The sequence below is a fragment of the Manis pentadactyla genome, chromosome 14, assembly GCF_030020395.1.
Source record: "Manis pentadactyla isolate mManPen7 chromosome 14, mManPen7.hap1, whole genome shotgun sequence".
Lineage (NCBI taxonomy): Eukaryota > Metazoa > Chordata > Mammalia > Pholidota > Manidae > Manis > Manis pentadactyla.
The window spans coordinates 69,992,442-70,007,246 of record NC_080032.1 but is presented as its reverse complement, the minus strand read 5'-3'; the positions used below and the strand labels follow the sequence as shown (position 1 = coordinate 70,007,246).

The window sequence follows — 14,805 nt, the reverse complement described above, 5'->3', positions numbered from 1 at the left end:
CTACCTCCCAGTAGGTGATTTTTGAACTGCTAATTGTTATAACAAAGAAAGGAAATGTGCCCAGTCCTATTACTGCTTCATCAGTGAATAGAGATTTTGTGTCCTCTCCTCTCCTGTTTCCGAAAGGCAGGAAGAGGAAAAATTCTAGAACTCACAGAGGCAAGCCCACTGTTTACGCCTCTTTCTTAATAGATACCTGTCAGCTTTTATGCATTGGTGGGAAATGTGTTTGGGTCTTTTAGTTCTCTACCACGTTTTTAAGGAAAAGTTGTCTTGAATCTATTAAAAGTGAAACAAATAAAAGAATACTTATTTCTGTCCTTCTACAAGTTGTGAGTCATTTACATTGACTTGAAGGAAATGAAGTGCTCTCTCTCCTAGATGTGTTAAAAGAAATTAAACTCATTGATGATTTTCTATATTTGTTCTAGAAAAATCCCATCATCTGTGCAGTCTTCCTGAAGCCAACTGAGGCCAGAGGGAGCATTATCCTTGATCTTTGGACAATAAGACTAAACTGAGATTTAAGATGTTCTGCAGGGAAGAATGGAGCTTGACTTCCACTTTTGTAATGATTTGCTTCCTGATGCTAAGGCTGTCCACCAGTGAACACTGCCCCACCGAGCGTCTAGAAGACGTTGTCATTGACATCCAGTCATCTCTTTCTAAGGGGATCAGAGGCAATGAGCCCATACATACATCAACTCAAGAAGACTGCATTAATTCCTGCTGTTCAACAAAAAACATATCAGGTAAATAATAGTCTCTTGCCAGTTCTTTATTCCATGTTTTTTGTGACATAAGTAGCTGGTTGATGTGGCTGAATAGTTTATACTACTACTTCCCAATGGGGTAGAAAGGGGGTGGCAGAACTACTAGGAATGTTGCACAAGTATGTCCTCTTCTCCCCTAAGCTGAGTAAAGTTACTCTCGGGTGCGTGTGTATCGCTCACGTGTCTGGGTAGATGGAAGGTTGAGAACTACTGGTGTTATGTTCTAGCAGGCATCCAAGATGCTGAAAACAAAAATCTTACTTAAATACTTAGCTACCATCATCATGAAGTATTGGAATTTAGTGTGATATTATAAAGAACATTTAAACAGAGAAAGGAAGTTGAGACAAAAAAATAAAATTCTTATCCCATCCAATAGGAAAACCAGCATTTAATTTTTAAAGGGAGGAAAAACCTTTGCATGTTTCGGGCTCCAAACCAGTGACCCGAAAAGAGGAATATGTATCTCAGTGAAACAATGGTCATTTTTCAGTGGTTTATGACCCAGTCCTAATTCCCTAGATAAAAAAAGAAAACTAAATTTATTGAGTGCCCAAAACCTTACTAGGTGCTAGAGATGAAACAGTGACCAAGATGGGCAAGGCTTTGCCATCCAGGAGCCCAGAAGAGCTAGTGAACACCATGCTACTGATTCTTACATGACTGAGCCCCCCAAATCGTATGTTTTCTCTCAAATCTTCACTTCCTTTTCTTTCTGCAATGGTTGTGGGATAGGAAGACAGATAGATGATTGATTGATAGATAGATAGATAGATAGATAGATAGATAGATAGATAGATAGATAGATAGATAGAATGTATGTATGCATATAGTCTTTGTCTCTGGTTCCTGACACAGCGTTCTTAGAACCCTTGGAGTGTCCTGAGATAGGAACTTCTGTCATCATTCATAACGAGCTGAGTCTGTGCTAATGAGATGGTGACTGTTGGCGGGTCCCTTGATAGCCTCAGGATGGGTACTAGTCACTGGGAAGACCCAGCCTCAGTCTCCAGGTGGGTGAGGGGGCTGCCCCTCGAACTCAGTCACCAGTGGCCAGTGATTCAATCAGTCATGCCAATGTAATGAAACCTCCACAAAAATCCCTGAACGGTGGGTTTAGGGGGCTTTCAAGTCGGTGAATACATCCATGTGCCAGGAGTGGGGCGTGTCCCAGGTCACTGCAGCAGGGGCGCCTGTGTATGGGGCCCTTCTGGACCTGCCCTGCGCAGCTCTTCATCCGGCTTCTCGTTTGCATCCTCTACAATAACCTGTTTTAGTCAGGGTGGTACTTTCCTGAGTCCTGTGAGTAGTTCCAGCAAATTATTGAACCTGGGGTGGAGGTTTGTGGGAACCTGAATTTGCAGCCAAGTTGGGGCAAAAGTGTGAGTAACCTGGAATCTGATACTTGTGACTGGGGCTGAAGCATCTGCAGAGTGTGGCGCTACCGCCAGGTAGGCAGCGTCGGAAGTGGACTGGATGGTAGGACACCCAGTTGGTGTCAGGGAATCATAATTGGAGAATTAGTGTGGAAAAAGACACCACAGATTTGGTGTCAGGAAGAAAAAAACCCTGGTCTCAAATTGAGCAGTGTGCTATTGGACACTCTTTATAGAAGTAATTTGTGGAAATTATAGAGATTTCATTAAATTTCTAGCTTTTCTTTAAATGTTCATATCAATGTTTATGTGAAATACAAATATCACCTGCAAACAGGACTGAAGGCTATGTGGTACCTGAAGAGGATGGTAAGCAGGAAGAATTTCATTTATTCTTGTGTCCAACACATAGGAAACCATGCATTTCTCTTCAGTTCCATGATGGGTATTTAGTAAGAAATTACGACTTGCTGCTTTATTCTACAAGCAAAAGTACTGTTACTGTTATACTGTAAGCAGAGGTAATTATGGGGCTCAGCTAATTGATTTCAAACTTTTTCCTCCCTTATTAAAAAATGGTTTTTAACTGCTTAGGGCTCAGAAAAGCACTTTGATAATTTGCTGATAGCCACAGATGCTAGAAAAATGCCCAAGGACATAAAATACAAATAGCACAAAATACCTAAACTTGTAAATACACAAATATAAAGAACACAGAATTTTGAATGCAAGTTGGGAGGCTACCAGACCCTTCCCTTTACTTAAGTGCCCCCAAAAATGGTATTGCAGAATTATCACATTGCTGAGAAAGGAAAAGCTAAAGTACCTTTCTTGTTACCTGGGTAGTGGAGACATGGCATGATAAAATCCTTGCAGAAGCTAAGTAAGTTTTATTTCCCTTTGGGGGAGTCAGGGTTGATCCTAACCATTGCCTGATTTTAGGAAGTGGTGCTGCTGGTTTGCAGACTATAAAGGGTTTTTCCCAGCTTTATTGAGATATATTTGGCATGTAACATTGTGTAAATTTAAGATACAAAACATGATTTGGTAACGTGTATATTGTGAAATGATTACCACACTGAGGCTAGTTAACACACAGTTGTGTGTGTGTGTATGGTGAGAAAGAGCATTTTTAATAATTATCCTATATGCCTCTTAACCTTCAACCTGACCAGGGGTCTCCTGATCCCTCAAGGGTTAAAGGCCAAGTTGGGAAGACTGCACCAGATTTACGCCATGATGAAAAGAGAGAATAATTTCTGTTGGACATAAGAGAAAGAGAAAAAGCCAGGAATGAAATTTAAGAGTGAAAAGTGAGGAAGGAAGGAAAATGGAAAAGCAAAACTGATAAGGAAGAGCGGAAATGCAAAGAACAAAGAATGGTACTGATAAAAATAAAAAATAGACATTGCACTCCGCACACTCTTCAGGTCCTTCGTGGAGGGAGGCGTAGCATGTGTGATGCTCAGTTGACTGATTCCACCCCAAGAAAGCCAGGCTCGTGGTGTCTGCCTCATAGGTGACTGCCTTCAGGGTACAGGATGTACATGAAATCACCAGAGTTGGATCCCTTTCTTATGGCCCAACTCAGCCGTGAGCTGTGTAAAGATTGCAAAGTCAGTATTTATATGTATATTTTAGCAAATGGCAGGTTTATTTCTACAGAATTAAATGTACTCTTAAAAATTAGTTTTGCCAAAATTACCTTAATTCAGATTTCTTTAACCCAATGTCTTTAAAAATTGCCTTCACTGACTAAACTGAGGAAAAGGAAATGATTCAGCGGTCAGCAAGCAAGCAAACGAAGTGAACAAAGATGTTTGTGTTGGACACGAGAATAAATGAAGTTCTTCCTGCTTACCATACCCTTCAGAAAATCCGATTTCGAAATAATGCTGCTGAAACCTTTCATTGCAGGGGACAAAGCTTGTAACCTGATGATTTTCGACACTCGAAAAACAACCAGACTACCCAACTGCTACTTATTTTTCTGCCCCAGTGAGGAAGCCTGTCCACTGAAACCAGCAAAGGGACTTATGAGTTACAGGATAATTAGAGGTAATAAAAACATTGTTCTTTTTCTTTTGTCATTAGAATTGCTTAAGCATATGGTTCACGGAAAAGATGTTCTGCAAAAAGTCTAAGTGGTACGACCAAAAGGGGTCACAAATATAGAGGTACACCAAAAGAATCTCATGATTTAAATTCTAATTCATTGACCCAAACATTTTTTTTTTCTAATGGAAGACCTCTGAATGATAGTATTTTGTTTTGTTTTGACCTTCATAAGATAAAAGGCACACAGATCTTTCATGAAAACATTTTGAAACACCTCTTTAGGACAATGTCAGCAACACTGGCATATACAGGTCTCCAGTGTGACTTTTGAAAGGGTAAAGGCCCACATGAATATATAAAATTCCACTGTGTTTGTCATTAGGTTCCCATTATTTTATAATATCACTATCTGAAATCAAATTCTGGATTTTATTATCCAGATCTGGAGAGAAGTTCATTCAAGAAGTATTTATTGAGCATCTCCCATATGCCAAATTCTGTGCAAGGCATTGGAAATAAGTGCTTGGAACTTACATAATTGCTCAGAATACAGAAAATAAACCACTAAAAAGTAATGTAATTTTTTGGATATGTCTTGGTGAGGTTTTGGCTACTAATTTTTCAGGATGACATGCTTTCAATATCAAATTTCCTTTAGGTTTTAGAAAGTGTCATTATACCCTTGGCTATTAAAAATATTCCATTTGATTTATTCAATAAACAACAAATATTATTTAGTACCTCCTATGTGCCAAGCACTTCTTACACCCTAAGAATACAAAGATACATTAAACATGAGAAATAAAGTTCTCGCTTCTAGGACTTACATTTCATGGGAGACAAGAACCATAACAAATAACTGATCAAGAAAAATATAATTGAAGATAATTGAGCTAAGACAATGTAATAGATAATCACTGAGTGAACCTTCTGGATTAGGTGATCAGTGGAAGCATCTGTGAAGAAGTACCCTTAGCTGAGATCTGAGCAGTTAAGGAGCCAGCTGTGAGGTGACGGGAAGGCCTTCCAGGCTGAGGAAATAGCCCCTTCCAATAACTGAAGGCAGAATGGTTTTGGAGTGTTTAGAGAACAAACCCTTCAGTCCCAGCTGGCTGGCTCATAGTGAGCCATGTATGAAGAGTGATATGCAAGGAGTAGGGAGAGCACATCAAACTTTGTAAGCCAGGGTTGGGAGTTTTTTTATTTCAGGTGTGTAATAGGAAGCCATTGGAAGTTTTTAAGCAGGCATGTAATGTGGTGTTTGAAGGGTGATTTCACAAAGCTCACTGTGACTGCCTGTGGGGGACAGACGATGGTCCAGCAGCAAAAGGAGACGTGGGAAGAGTTGGGAAGAGGTGCAAGCAAGATCCAAGTGAAAAGCCATGGCATTGTGGACCAGGGAGGTGGCAGAGGCGATGGAGAGAAGTGAACATCTGGGCTGTTACAGAGGTGGCGTGAACAGGACTTGCTGATGGTGTGAATGTGGGGGACAAGAGAACGAGAAGCCTTCCAGTTCAGGCTTATTTTTGGCTTGAGTGTCTAGATGGATGGTGGCTCCATCTACTGAGCTGGGGAAGATTTGAAGAGAAGCAGTTTTACAGTTGGGAGCGGGGAGCAATCAAGGCTTCTCTCTCATCTGTATTACATGTGAGGTACTTCAGAGAATGATACTGCCCAGGCACCTACCTGCCTTGTCCCCTGGGTGAGGCTGCGTCTGAGTTTTGTTCATAACCAGGAAAACCCGATGTGTTGAGCATTCCCTTAAACAGAAGCATAAAGCACAGATTATTTGTGTAAATTCTTCCTCAAAAGTGATACAAGCCCCATTATAAAATGATGGGTATGTAAAATAGAAAGTTTCAGTTTTTTAAACTGGAAAAATTTTGGAGATGGATGATGGTGAGGATTGCATGACAGTGTGAATATACTCAATGCCACTGAATGGTACACTTAAAAAAAGGTTAAAGTGGTAAGTTGTATGTATATTTCACCATAATTTTAGAAAAATTTTTTATGAAGACTATGGCACAGAACAAATTAAGCTTCTCAGAACACTCAAGACCCTCTCTCGCATAGACAATGTCTTGTCCTCCTCCTGCCCTTTTGGGGTGTCAGGGGTCAGGGGCTGCCCCTGATCTGTGTGGCTTCTTCACTTCTGCCTGTATGTATATAACCTTGGCTAAAACATTGGGGTACAGTGTGGCATGGATATGGCTTCTCTCTGTACCTCTCTGATCACCTGGAACATTGTAGAGCCTGTTAGACACCTGGGGGTGATATCCAGCAGGAAATGGATATCCCAGGGTGAATTTCCAAAGAGGTTGGGGCTCAGGACACAGAGCGGAATGTTTATTCTCTTTTCAGGAGCTCCCACCATAGTATTTCGCCTCTATTTTTCTTCTGACTTCCTCATCTTCATTCTGTCCTTTCTTCCACTGTCAGTGTGTGTTCCTTATGTCTAATATCTGTTTCACAATTAAAGCAGAGTATTAAAGAAATCATAGGTAATTTAATCTAGGAATTCTACTTCCATAAAATCTGTACTAAAGAAATACTACCAAAACAAGAAAAAACTATTGGTGTGAAGCTATTTATTGCATAATAGTTCAAAAATGGAATAATTAGATGCAGCATAAATGTCTAATTTCTGGAGAATGGTATAAAAATAAGAATGATCCACTTGAGGGAATATGATACAGATATTAAAAAGTAAGTTTGAGGGACAGAAATTAACAAAATTTCTGGTGAAAAACATCCAGTTGTTTTTTGATTACATGGAAAACAAGTGTAAGATATACAGAAATGTTCATAGTTGCTGGGACATAAGGATAGAAATTATAGTTGAATTTGTTTTTATAACAAATTTATAAATTTGTTTATAAATTTCATTTATTGGTGTATAAATTTGTCTGTAAATTTTGTAATACTTCTGTAACGTTGTTGCTTTTTAATGCATATATGAAGAGGAAGTATGTGGTAAAGATTCTCTCCAGTGGAAGTAAAGGAAACTTGGCATGTGAATAAACCTTTTAAGGGCCAGTGAAAAGGTAATGAAGGAATTAGAAGCCACCAGTTCCTGTGGCAGCCACCAGGGGGCACCGTCTACTCGGAGTAGGTTGATTGATGTCTAGGGCCAAAGAATCAGCCCTGGACGTGGTATGCTGTGGGACTGTTTATAACTGCAGGATGTTTACAAATTGTGTTTGAAATTCTGTTTATGAATCTTCCCATGATGACGGATTGGTATTACCCCATAAAAAATCATCTGCCTCCTTTTTAGAGTGAAATTATCTGTTTGGTGGGTTGTTTCCAGATGAACTCTATTTCCTATAACTGATGGACTAATATTTACCGACTGAATGTTTGAAAGATGACAGTGTGCTTTATTCATTCTATAAAACCATTGCAGCTTGCTTTTTTTTTTTTTTTTTTTTGCAGCTTTGTGGTACGTCATTTCTGTCAAGGACTAGAAGAGGGGAATTCAGAAATAGAATAAATCGAGAGTCTGTTTGCTCAGCTGGTTTCCAACTAAGAGTCAGTCCCTAAGTTTCTCATTTAGTGACATCACTTGAAAATGAAACTCAAAAGAGGGGTTGAAGGCACAGAGCTATGTTCCAGTGGGCTCTGTGGCTCATCTCTGCATGCCCTGGAGAAAGTGCCATTCCCTAACGGCAAACGACAGTGGGTGAGGCAAATGGAGCAGGTGTGGAGCACCCCTGGATAGTTCTAGGATCTTTGGCAGTAGATGAATCTTATCAAGAAATGGGACTAGCCCTACCTGTGCTTTATTTATGAACTTGCATTCTTGAGAAAGAAAACAGCTATTTAGGCCACTCTTGTCAACAGCCTTATTTAAGTTCTGAGTTCACACCCATGACAGAGCATTTACTTAAATAGTCTTTTTGTTTTTTGAACTTTAAAATGGAATATGTTGAATCCTGATCTTTTTCTTTAAAAAGTATATCTGATACTACCTAGAAATATAGATGTTGTTTATCTCGTGGTGATCCTCTGTGAATGTGATGTCACCTGCAACAGAAACTCTTTTCTTCACTGCTGGGTAGAGGAACTTCAGATGTCCAAATTCAATTTTAGAGCATGAGAGTTGGTGTCTGCAAACTTTTTCTGTCAAGGGCCAAATAATAACTATTTTAGGCTCTTCAGGCCAGTGTTTTAGGCATTGTGGGTCATATGCATTTGGTCATATCTACTCGTCTCTGTCCTTGTACTAGGAAGCAGCCATAGACAATATGTAAACAAATGAGTATGGATGAGTGCCAATAAAACTTTATTTATGGACACTGAAATTGGAATTTCATGTAATTTTCATGTGTCACAAAATATTTTTTATTCAACCATTTAAAAATGTAGAAACCATCTGTAGGGAAAATGAAAGTTCCTATGGCCAGGATCCTCAACTGACTCTAAACTACTTGATGACATAATTGGCTTACTGCTAGGTACATGCCTACTTACCTGTTGGCCATGAGCCATTATTGGGGTGTTACTATATAAAGAGCTCTGTCTAGTGCTCTCCCCGAGGCAGAGGCAGATTGTGAATGCTCCAGAGGTAGACATGATTCCAGCACTCGACCTGCCACCTGAGAAAAAAAGCTTGGTATTAACCCTTTTACCCCTAACATTATGTTGTTATTCGGTCTCACCAAATCCAGAGTGAACATGCCTGGGGGCAATCCCTCTCAGGCAAGACACCATCCCAAGCCATACAAAGCGAGGTGGTAAGCCAGATTTAGCCCCTCAGGCCATACCTGGCTGACCTCCATCCTAAATGCTCTCATAAGTGACCGTTAAAGGGGGTGTGAAGTTCAGAAGGTAGTGAAGATATTACAGGTCTGCAGCTGGCTCTGGATCTGTTTGTTAAGAGTGTGAGGTCTAGCTTAGAAACTGGTGTTGGTGTTGCTAAAGAAGAAAAAGGAGGAAGAGAATAGGCAAGATGAACCAGTTAACGCCAAGATGCACCTTTGCTGCCTTGCTTGTGCTTTCTGCCATTCCAATCTAAGTGAAATGAGTAACCGAGTAACAGCAACACAGAGCAAAGTGTGAGATCATTCCCTATGCCTGGTTGCTTTAACAAGCCTTTCCAATTTGAGCTCTGGTAAATGGCCTGTGTGACTAACAGCAAAATTCTAAACTTTCTCACACCGGAGGAGGATCTGAGGCTGGTTCCTCCTCAGCAGGAGGTGAGACTGTGTGATCTTCTCTTCATGTCATCCATGTGGCCATCATGATTTCAAATATTGGTTCCATCATCCTCAGACCTAAGCCATTGGCTCTAAAAGTTTTATCTTTGAGAATCAAAATTAAATCTCCCAGATAGTGTCCCTCCCCTGAGTGTGGTGTTGACACCTGTTTTTTGACTGAAAAATGTCATCAGCCTTGTGCTGATGCCCTCAGGGACCAGATTCTCAGGCCCCCTCCTCCTCCCTGTGCAAGATAAATCACTGGGATTCTGCCTCTTCTCTTACTGTCCCGTGGCCTCCACGCATCTTTCTTGCCTGCGCACCTGACCCCACACCTCACTGTGAAATCTCTCCTGGTGACTGCTTGCTTCCCGGCTGGCACAGTTTGCTAAATATCTTGCCTCGAACCAGCATTCCTCTACTGGTCTTCTTGCTGCCACATCACCCTAGCCCAGCTTTCTTCCCTGGCTTTGTCCCCTAAGTGTCCCCATCTTCCTCAACCCTTGCCGCCATGCTGAGCTGCTCACGCCTTCTCTGCTGTGCGCCTCCCACCTCTTCCTTCATTTGCCTGATCCTCCTCTACGTGTTTCTCTTCTTGGTCCCATCATCCTAGAAATAAACCTCAGCATCTGGTGGAGAGGCAGCCACATCAGATTCTGATTTAGCAATCTGTATTTTTCCATTTTGCGCAAGTTTCAATGAAATGTCAAGTATCAACAGTTTGGCGACTTACTGAACCAGCTGATACATTTGTCTTTTTTAACCTCCGTATGGAAATATTTAAGTCCCCATTTTATTTTCTTCACACTTTCAGATTTTCCGTCTCTGGCCAGGACTGGCTGGCCAAGCCAAGAGTTAGCCCACGAAGACTCGCTCGCCCACGGCCGGGCCTCCCAAGGCCTCACGCCCGCAGCCCTGCGTCCGACAGGCCCCGCCAAGCCCACGGGTGCCCTACGGAGAGATGCGGCTTCTCTGTTTGCCCCCTCAGATCACGTGGACACACTGTTCGAGATGGATCGAGCGAGTACAGGGTTCCCTGTTTATAAGGAAAAGGGCCATTCTCAGACTTCACTGTTTGCCACAGAACAAAACACAGCTCACGTGCTGCCTGAAAATGTGACAGCATTCCCCACGTCGGGGGTCGTCGCGTCTCTGCGGCCCGTCGCTGCCAGGCCAGAGCCCGCATCTCCCCCCGCAGCCACAGCCCCCGTGGAGCCCTCCGTGATGCCGCCGCCACCGGCCGCCCCCTCGGCTCCCCGGGCAGCGGCCAGCCCCCCGCCTCCCTCAGCCTTCACCGGGGCGGCGTGGACCCCAGCGTGGGCCCGGCCCCGGGCCAGCGTGGCCACAACTGCAGGCCCGGCTCCCAGCTCCCAGGCCCCGACGGACTGGCGGAGCCCCCCGGAAACCGGGTCCTCCAGAGACGTTTCCAGCGTCACCCTGGGCGCAGAGGGTGCCCAGGGCCCTGCCACGCTTCCTTTGTCAAATGTGGATTCTTCCTCTAGGAATAAAACTGCCTCCCAGGAAAATGGGAAGGCCAGGCCCGGCGGCTCCTCCCTGAGCAGGACTCCGGCAAGTCACAACAGCCTCCCGTCTGCAAGGTGGCTTCTCATGGGGACGCTGCTGTTCGGGGTTCTGTTCCTCGCCGTAGGCCTTGCCCTCTCGGGTAGAATCCTCTCAGAATCCCTCCGAAGGAGACGTTACTCAAGACTTGATTACTTGATCAACGGGATCTATGTTGACATCTAAGGGCAAAACTAGATGGCTCTCGATTCTGTAGTTCCCTGGTGGCCCAAATGCGGGGCTTCTGCTGAGTTGCTGATCTTAGCAGGAGCTCTGAAGTATTTTGAAGACAGCCAGATGCACCCTAGTACTTCCATTCTGCTTATTTTTTGAAGAGAAAGGGGAAAGGAAACAAATTAGGTAATTTGAGTGATCAGTCACTAAAATATTAGCTGAAAACAAAGCTCTACTTAAAGTAATAAAGTATAATTGTCACGTAAATTGGAAAATGACTGGCTTTTTGCAGGGAAAAATGGTTAGGACTTCTAAGGTCCATTTCGTTAATATTTCAGGTTCCAGAATAAGTCAACTGTTTATGATATTAATTCTAATGGATTTACTTTTTTTTATATGAATTCCAATAAAACTTATTCCAGATGTATTTCCTTCCAATTAAATATTTGAATAAATCTTCTGTTACTCAGTAATGTTCTTATATGTGACACATCCAGCTGGATAATTTTCAGTGTATTCCCACCAGCAAAATGATTAAATGATGAAAATATGCATTCTAAATTAAAATGACAAAGCCCCCCTTTTCCCATCAGTGAGCAAAAAGGTTCCTTTGGGAAAATTCCAGCAGAATATTATTAGCCCACATGGAGACGATGATAAATCACTTTTGATAAGTAGCCGAATGTACTTTGGGTCTGTTCTAGTTAACTATTTTTCTAAAAAATAAAAAAGAAAGAAGTAACAGATATTTTCTAAACTTTACCAAACTTCAAATGTACCAATATAGTTTATAAATCCTTATCTAAACTTGACCAACAGTCAGTTTTGGCTTTATTTGGAATACCATTGGAAATAATAGATGGCCCTTAAAATTATTGTTAAATGACTGGTATGCTGTAATTTTTACTGGTTATTGAAACGTCTTGAGAAATGCTTTTGATAGAGTTTGCCAGACAAGTTGCAGTGGGGTAATTAAGAATCCAGGAGGCCACCTGAGTCAGTCTGACGCCTCACCTTTCTGTACTTCAGTTTGCTTATCTGCAAAACAAGAGGTTTGGTCCTGTCCTGGTGTCTTCAGATTTTTTAGGATAAAAATGGAATTTGGGTGAGAACTTTATACAGTGGGCACTAGAGGGCAGTAGCTGGTCAATAAGTATTGCAATGAAGACATGTAGGATTTGACAGACACTGGCTTTTCTCTTCTTCTCACCTCCTCCTTCCAGTCGCCTCTCCTGGAGCCCCCTGCCTCCCCGCTGGGTTTACACTAAGCTCATAAAGCTCATTAAGAGGAAAGCTGGTCTCTTGAAAATACTACTTTTCATGTATTTTCCAACTTAACAGCTTGACACAAATCTCCAAGGAGTTTACATAAGCTTTAAGTAGGTTGAATAAATAAAATCTTGAATCAATTTAATTTAATATGTATTTGTTGAATATTCTCATGTAGGCCAGAATCAGATTAGTAACTAAGTGCCTTGGAATTTTTTAATTCCTCCTCTCTTTGTTAATGGAATTGGATAGTGGAACTAAGGCTTTCTGTGGCTATTTATTAAAGCTTTCTTCTGGTGTGTTGTAGCTCTCTGACCACCTTGCTGCATGCAGTCTTTCTTGTGATGGAGAAACTTGATAGGGACCCCAGATGGGAGGTGATAGCAGTCAGCCAGATAGATGCTATGGGCCCAAATTCTGGCAGTGACTGGGAGATGTAGATCGTAGGGGAACAGCTAGATTTAAGACGTGCTTCTAAGGAGGAAAGACTGACTCTTCTCACATAGGTCTCTGGTTATTACCCATCACAGTGGGTGAGACCGCTTCAAGGGGCAGGGAAAGGGGGAAGAAGCCTGCATTTATTTTCTTTTAAGTAACTTTTACAGTGACTAGCCTAGCTGAACTTTTCAACAATGTGAACTGAATTTTGAGCCACCTCCTTTGGTGTGTGGGAAGGGAATATGACAGCCTAGGACAAGGGAGAAGACTAGGAAGGACTCCCTGCTCAAAAACATCCTCTCTCCATATTTTACCACTAAGATACCCACTTGGGTTAAAAAGTTATTTTTTAAAAAGCTAATGACTCTTGAAGGGCAAAGCCTATGGCTCATTCACTATGAATGAACACAGCTAAGTTCTGATTTCTTAATCACCCCTAGCTTGAGTGAGGCATCCTTAAAACCCTTTGGCTCCCAGCCTGTGGTGGGCATGATCCATACAACAGCCAGCCCCAATTCCACTTTTGCCTCTTTTGTTATAGTTTGGAAGTATCTGGTGCTTTTCTAACCCTCTTAGTGATGGGCCTGTGACCCAGTTCTAGCTGAAAGGAAGCCTAGGAATGATTCTCTTCATTGAAGAGTCAGCTGCACAAGGAAGAAAACTCCTTTTGCTCCTAACCTAACCCCTTATTTCCTGCTTGGAATGCTGGTTATGTAAGGACTTGGTACTTGGAGCTACTGCAGCCTTTCTGCCACCATGAGGAGAAATCACTAGCAAGCTGAGCATGGCAAAGTGGGATATGGGAAGAGGTCTGGTCCTTGATAACTTGATTAAGAAACAGCACTAACCCTAAAAGGGCCCACTGCCAATCTTGCTCTGTGATAATAAATCTCTAATATTTGTACGACTTACAGTGGAGTACCCCATTACTTATTAATAATGATAACAAACAGAAGGTGCTTAACACTATGGCCAGGCACATGCCTACATATACTAACTCATTTCATTCTTGCAACACCCTCATGAACAACTTTCATCCTTATTTTGCAGATGAGGAAACTGAAGCACAGAGAGATTTGAGTGACTTGCCTGATGTCACCTGCCCTGGTGACCTGGCTCCAGAGATCCTACTCATTACATGCTGATAAGTGGAATGATACACAGTGTAACCAAAAAAGAGATTTCCCATAGATAAGATGTAGTCTAGATGACAGATTTTAAGTGGTGTTGAACTGAATGTTACTTGAGCTAAAAGCAGGAAAGTTAAGATCAGTGGCCTCATTCCGGGGTTGGCTGCCTCCACTTTCTCAACTGATATCCTGTCTTCTTGTTTAGTCACTGACCGCCTGTGCAAAGCTAATGGTCATTCTTTAGTCTGGGGCTCCCTGGAGTAGAGAACCCACCCAATTTCTGTGTTATCGCACTTCAATTAATAGTCCCACAATGCCCAGCCCCCTGTATCGAGCGACTGCAAAGTCATTCTCTGCTTCTCCCTCCCCCTCAGCCTCTGCCCCCAGTGTTTACTGCATAGTGTCTGTTCTTTTTCAGAAATGCTTCTCAAAGCCAACCCTTCCTGGGCCACCTCCTGTTGGGTCTCCTAACCTGCAGCTCCTTAACTCTACTCCCAAATCACACAAGCCCTCCACATACCCTCCAGTTCCCTTAAAACCACAGCACATCATGCATTCCACCTCTACACCCCCATTCCCTGAGGGATGATTGCCCACTGAGTTTAGCCTGCCTAGGCTCCCCATGCTCTAGCCTCAACCCAACTGTCCTCCCATTTGTCTTCCCTCCCACAAAGCCTGGGCTGCAGCTACACATCCATTCACAGTTTCTCAAAATGTGCCAGGCACATTCATAAGCCATGCTATTCTCTCTGAAAATACCCTTCCCCTCTTTCACCTGGCAAATGTTCACTCATCTTTCAGACTCAGCTCAAATATCACCTCCACC

The 14,805-nt window shown here is 42.4% G+C and overlaps 1 protein-coding gene across 2 annotated transcripts in view; it reads left to right on the top strand.

Moving 5' to 3' along the window:
• MANSC1 (MANSC domain containing 1) overlaps window positions 1-12,451 on the top strand; it is a 36,103-nt gene extending 23,652 nt beyond the window's left edge. For both annotated transcript variants that reach the window (XM_036909618.2, XM_036909611.2), the window contains exons 2-4: window positions 432-752; window positions 4,067-4,207; window positions 10,223-12,451. In XM_036909618.2, the coding sequence (XP_036765513.2) occupies window positions 530-752; window positions 4,067-4,207; window positions 10,223-11,154 (1,296 nt within the window). In that variant the 5' untranslated portion in view covers window positions 432-529 and the 3' untranslated portion in view covers window positions 11,155-12,451. The remainder of the gene's footprint in view (window positions 1-431; window positions 753-4,066; window positions 4,208-10,222) is intronic.
• Window positions 12,452-14,805: the final 2,354 nt, after the last annotated feature.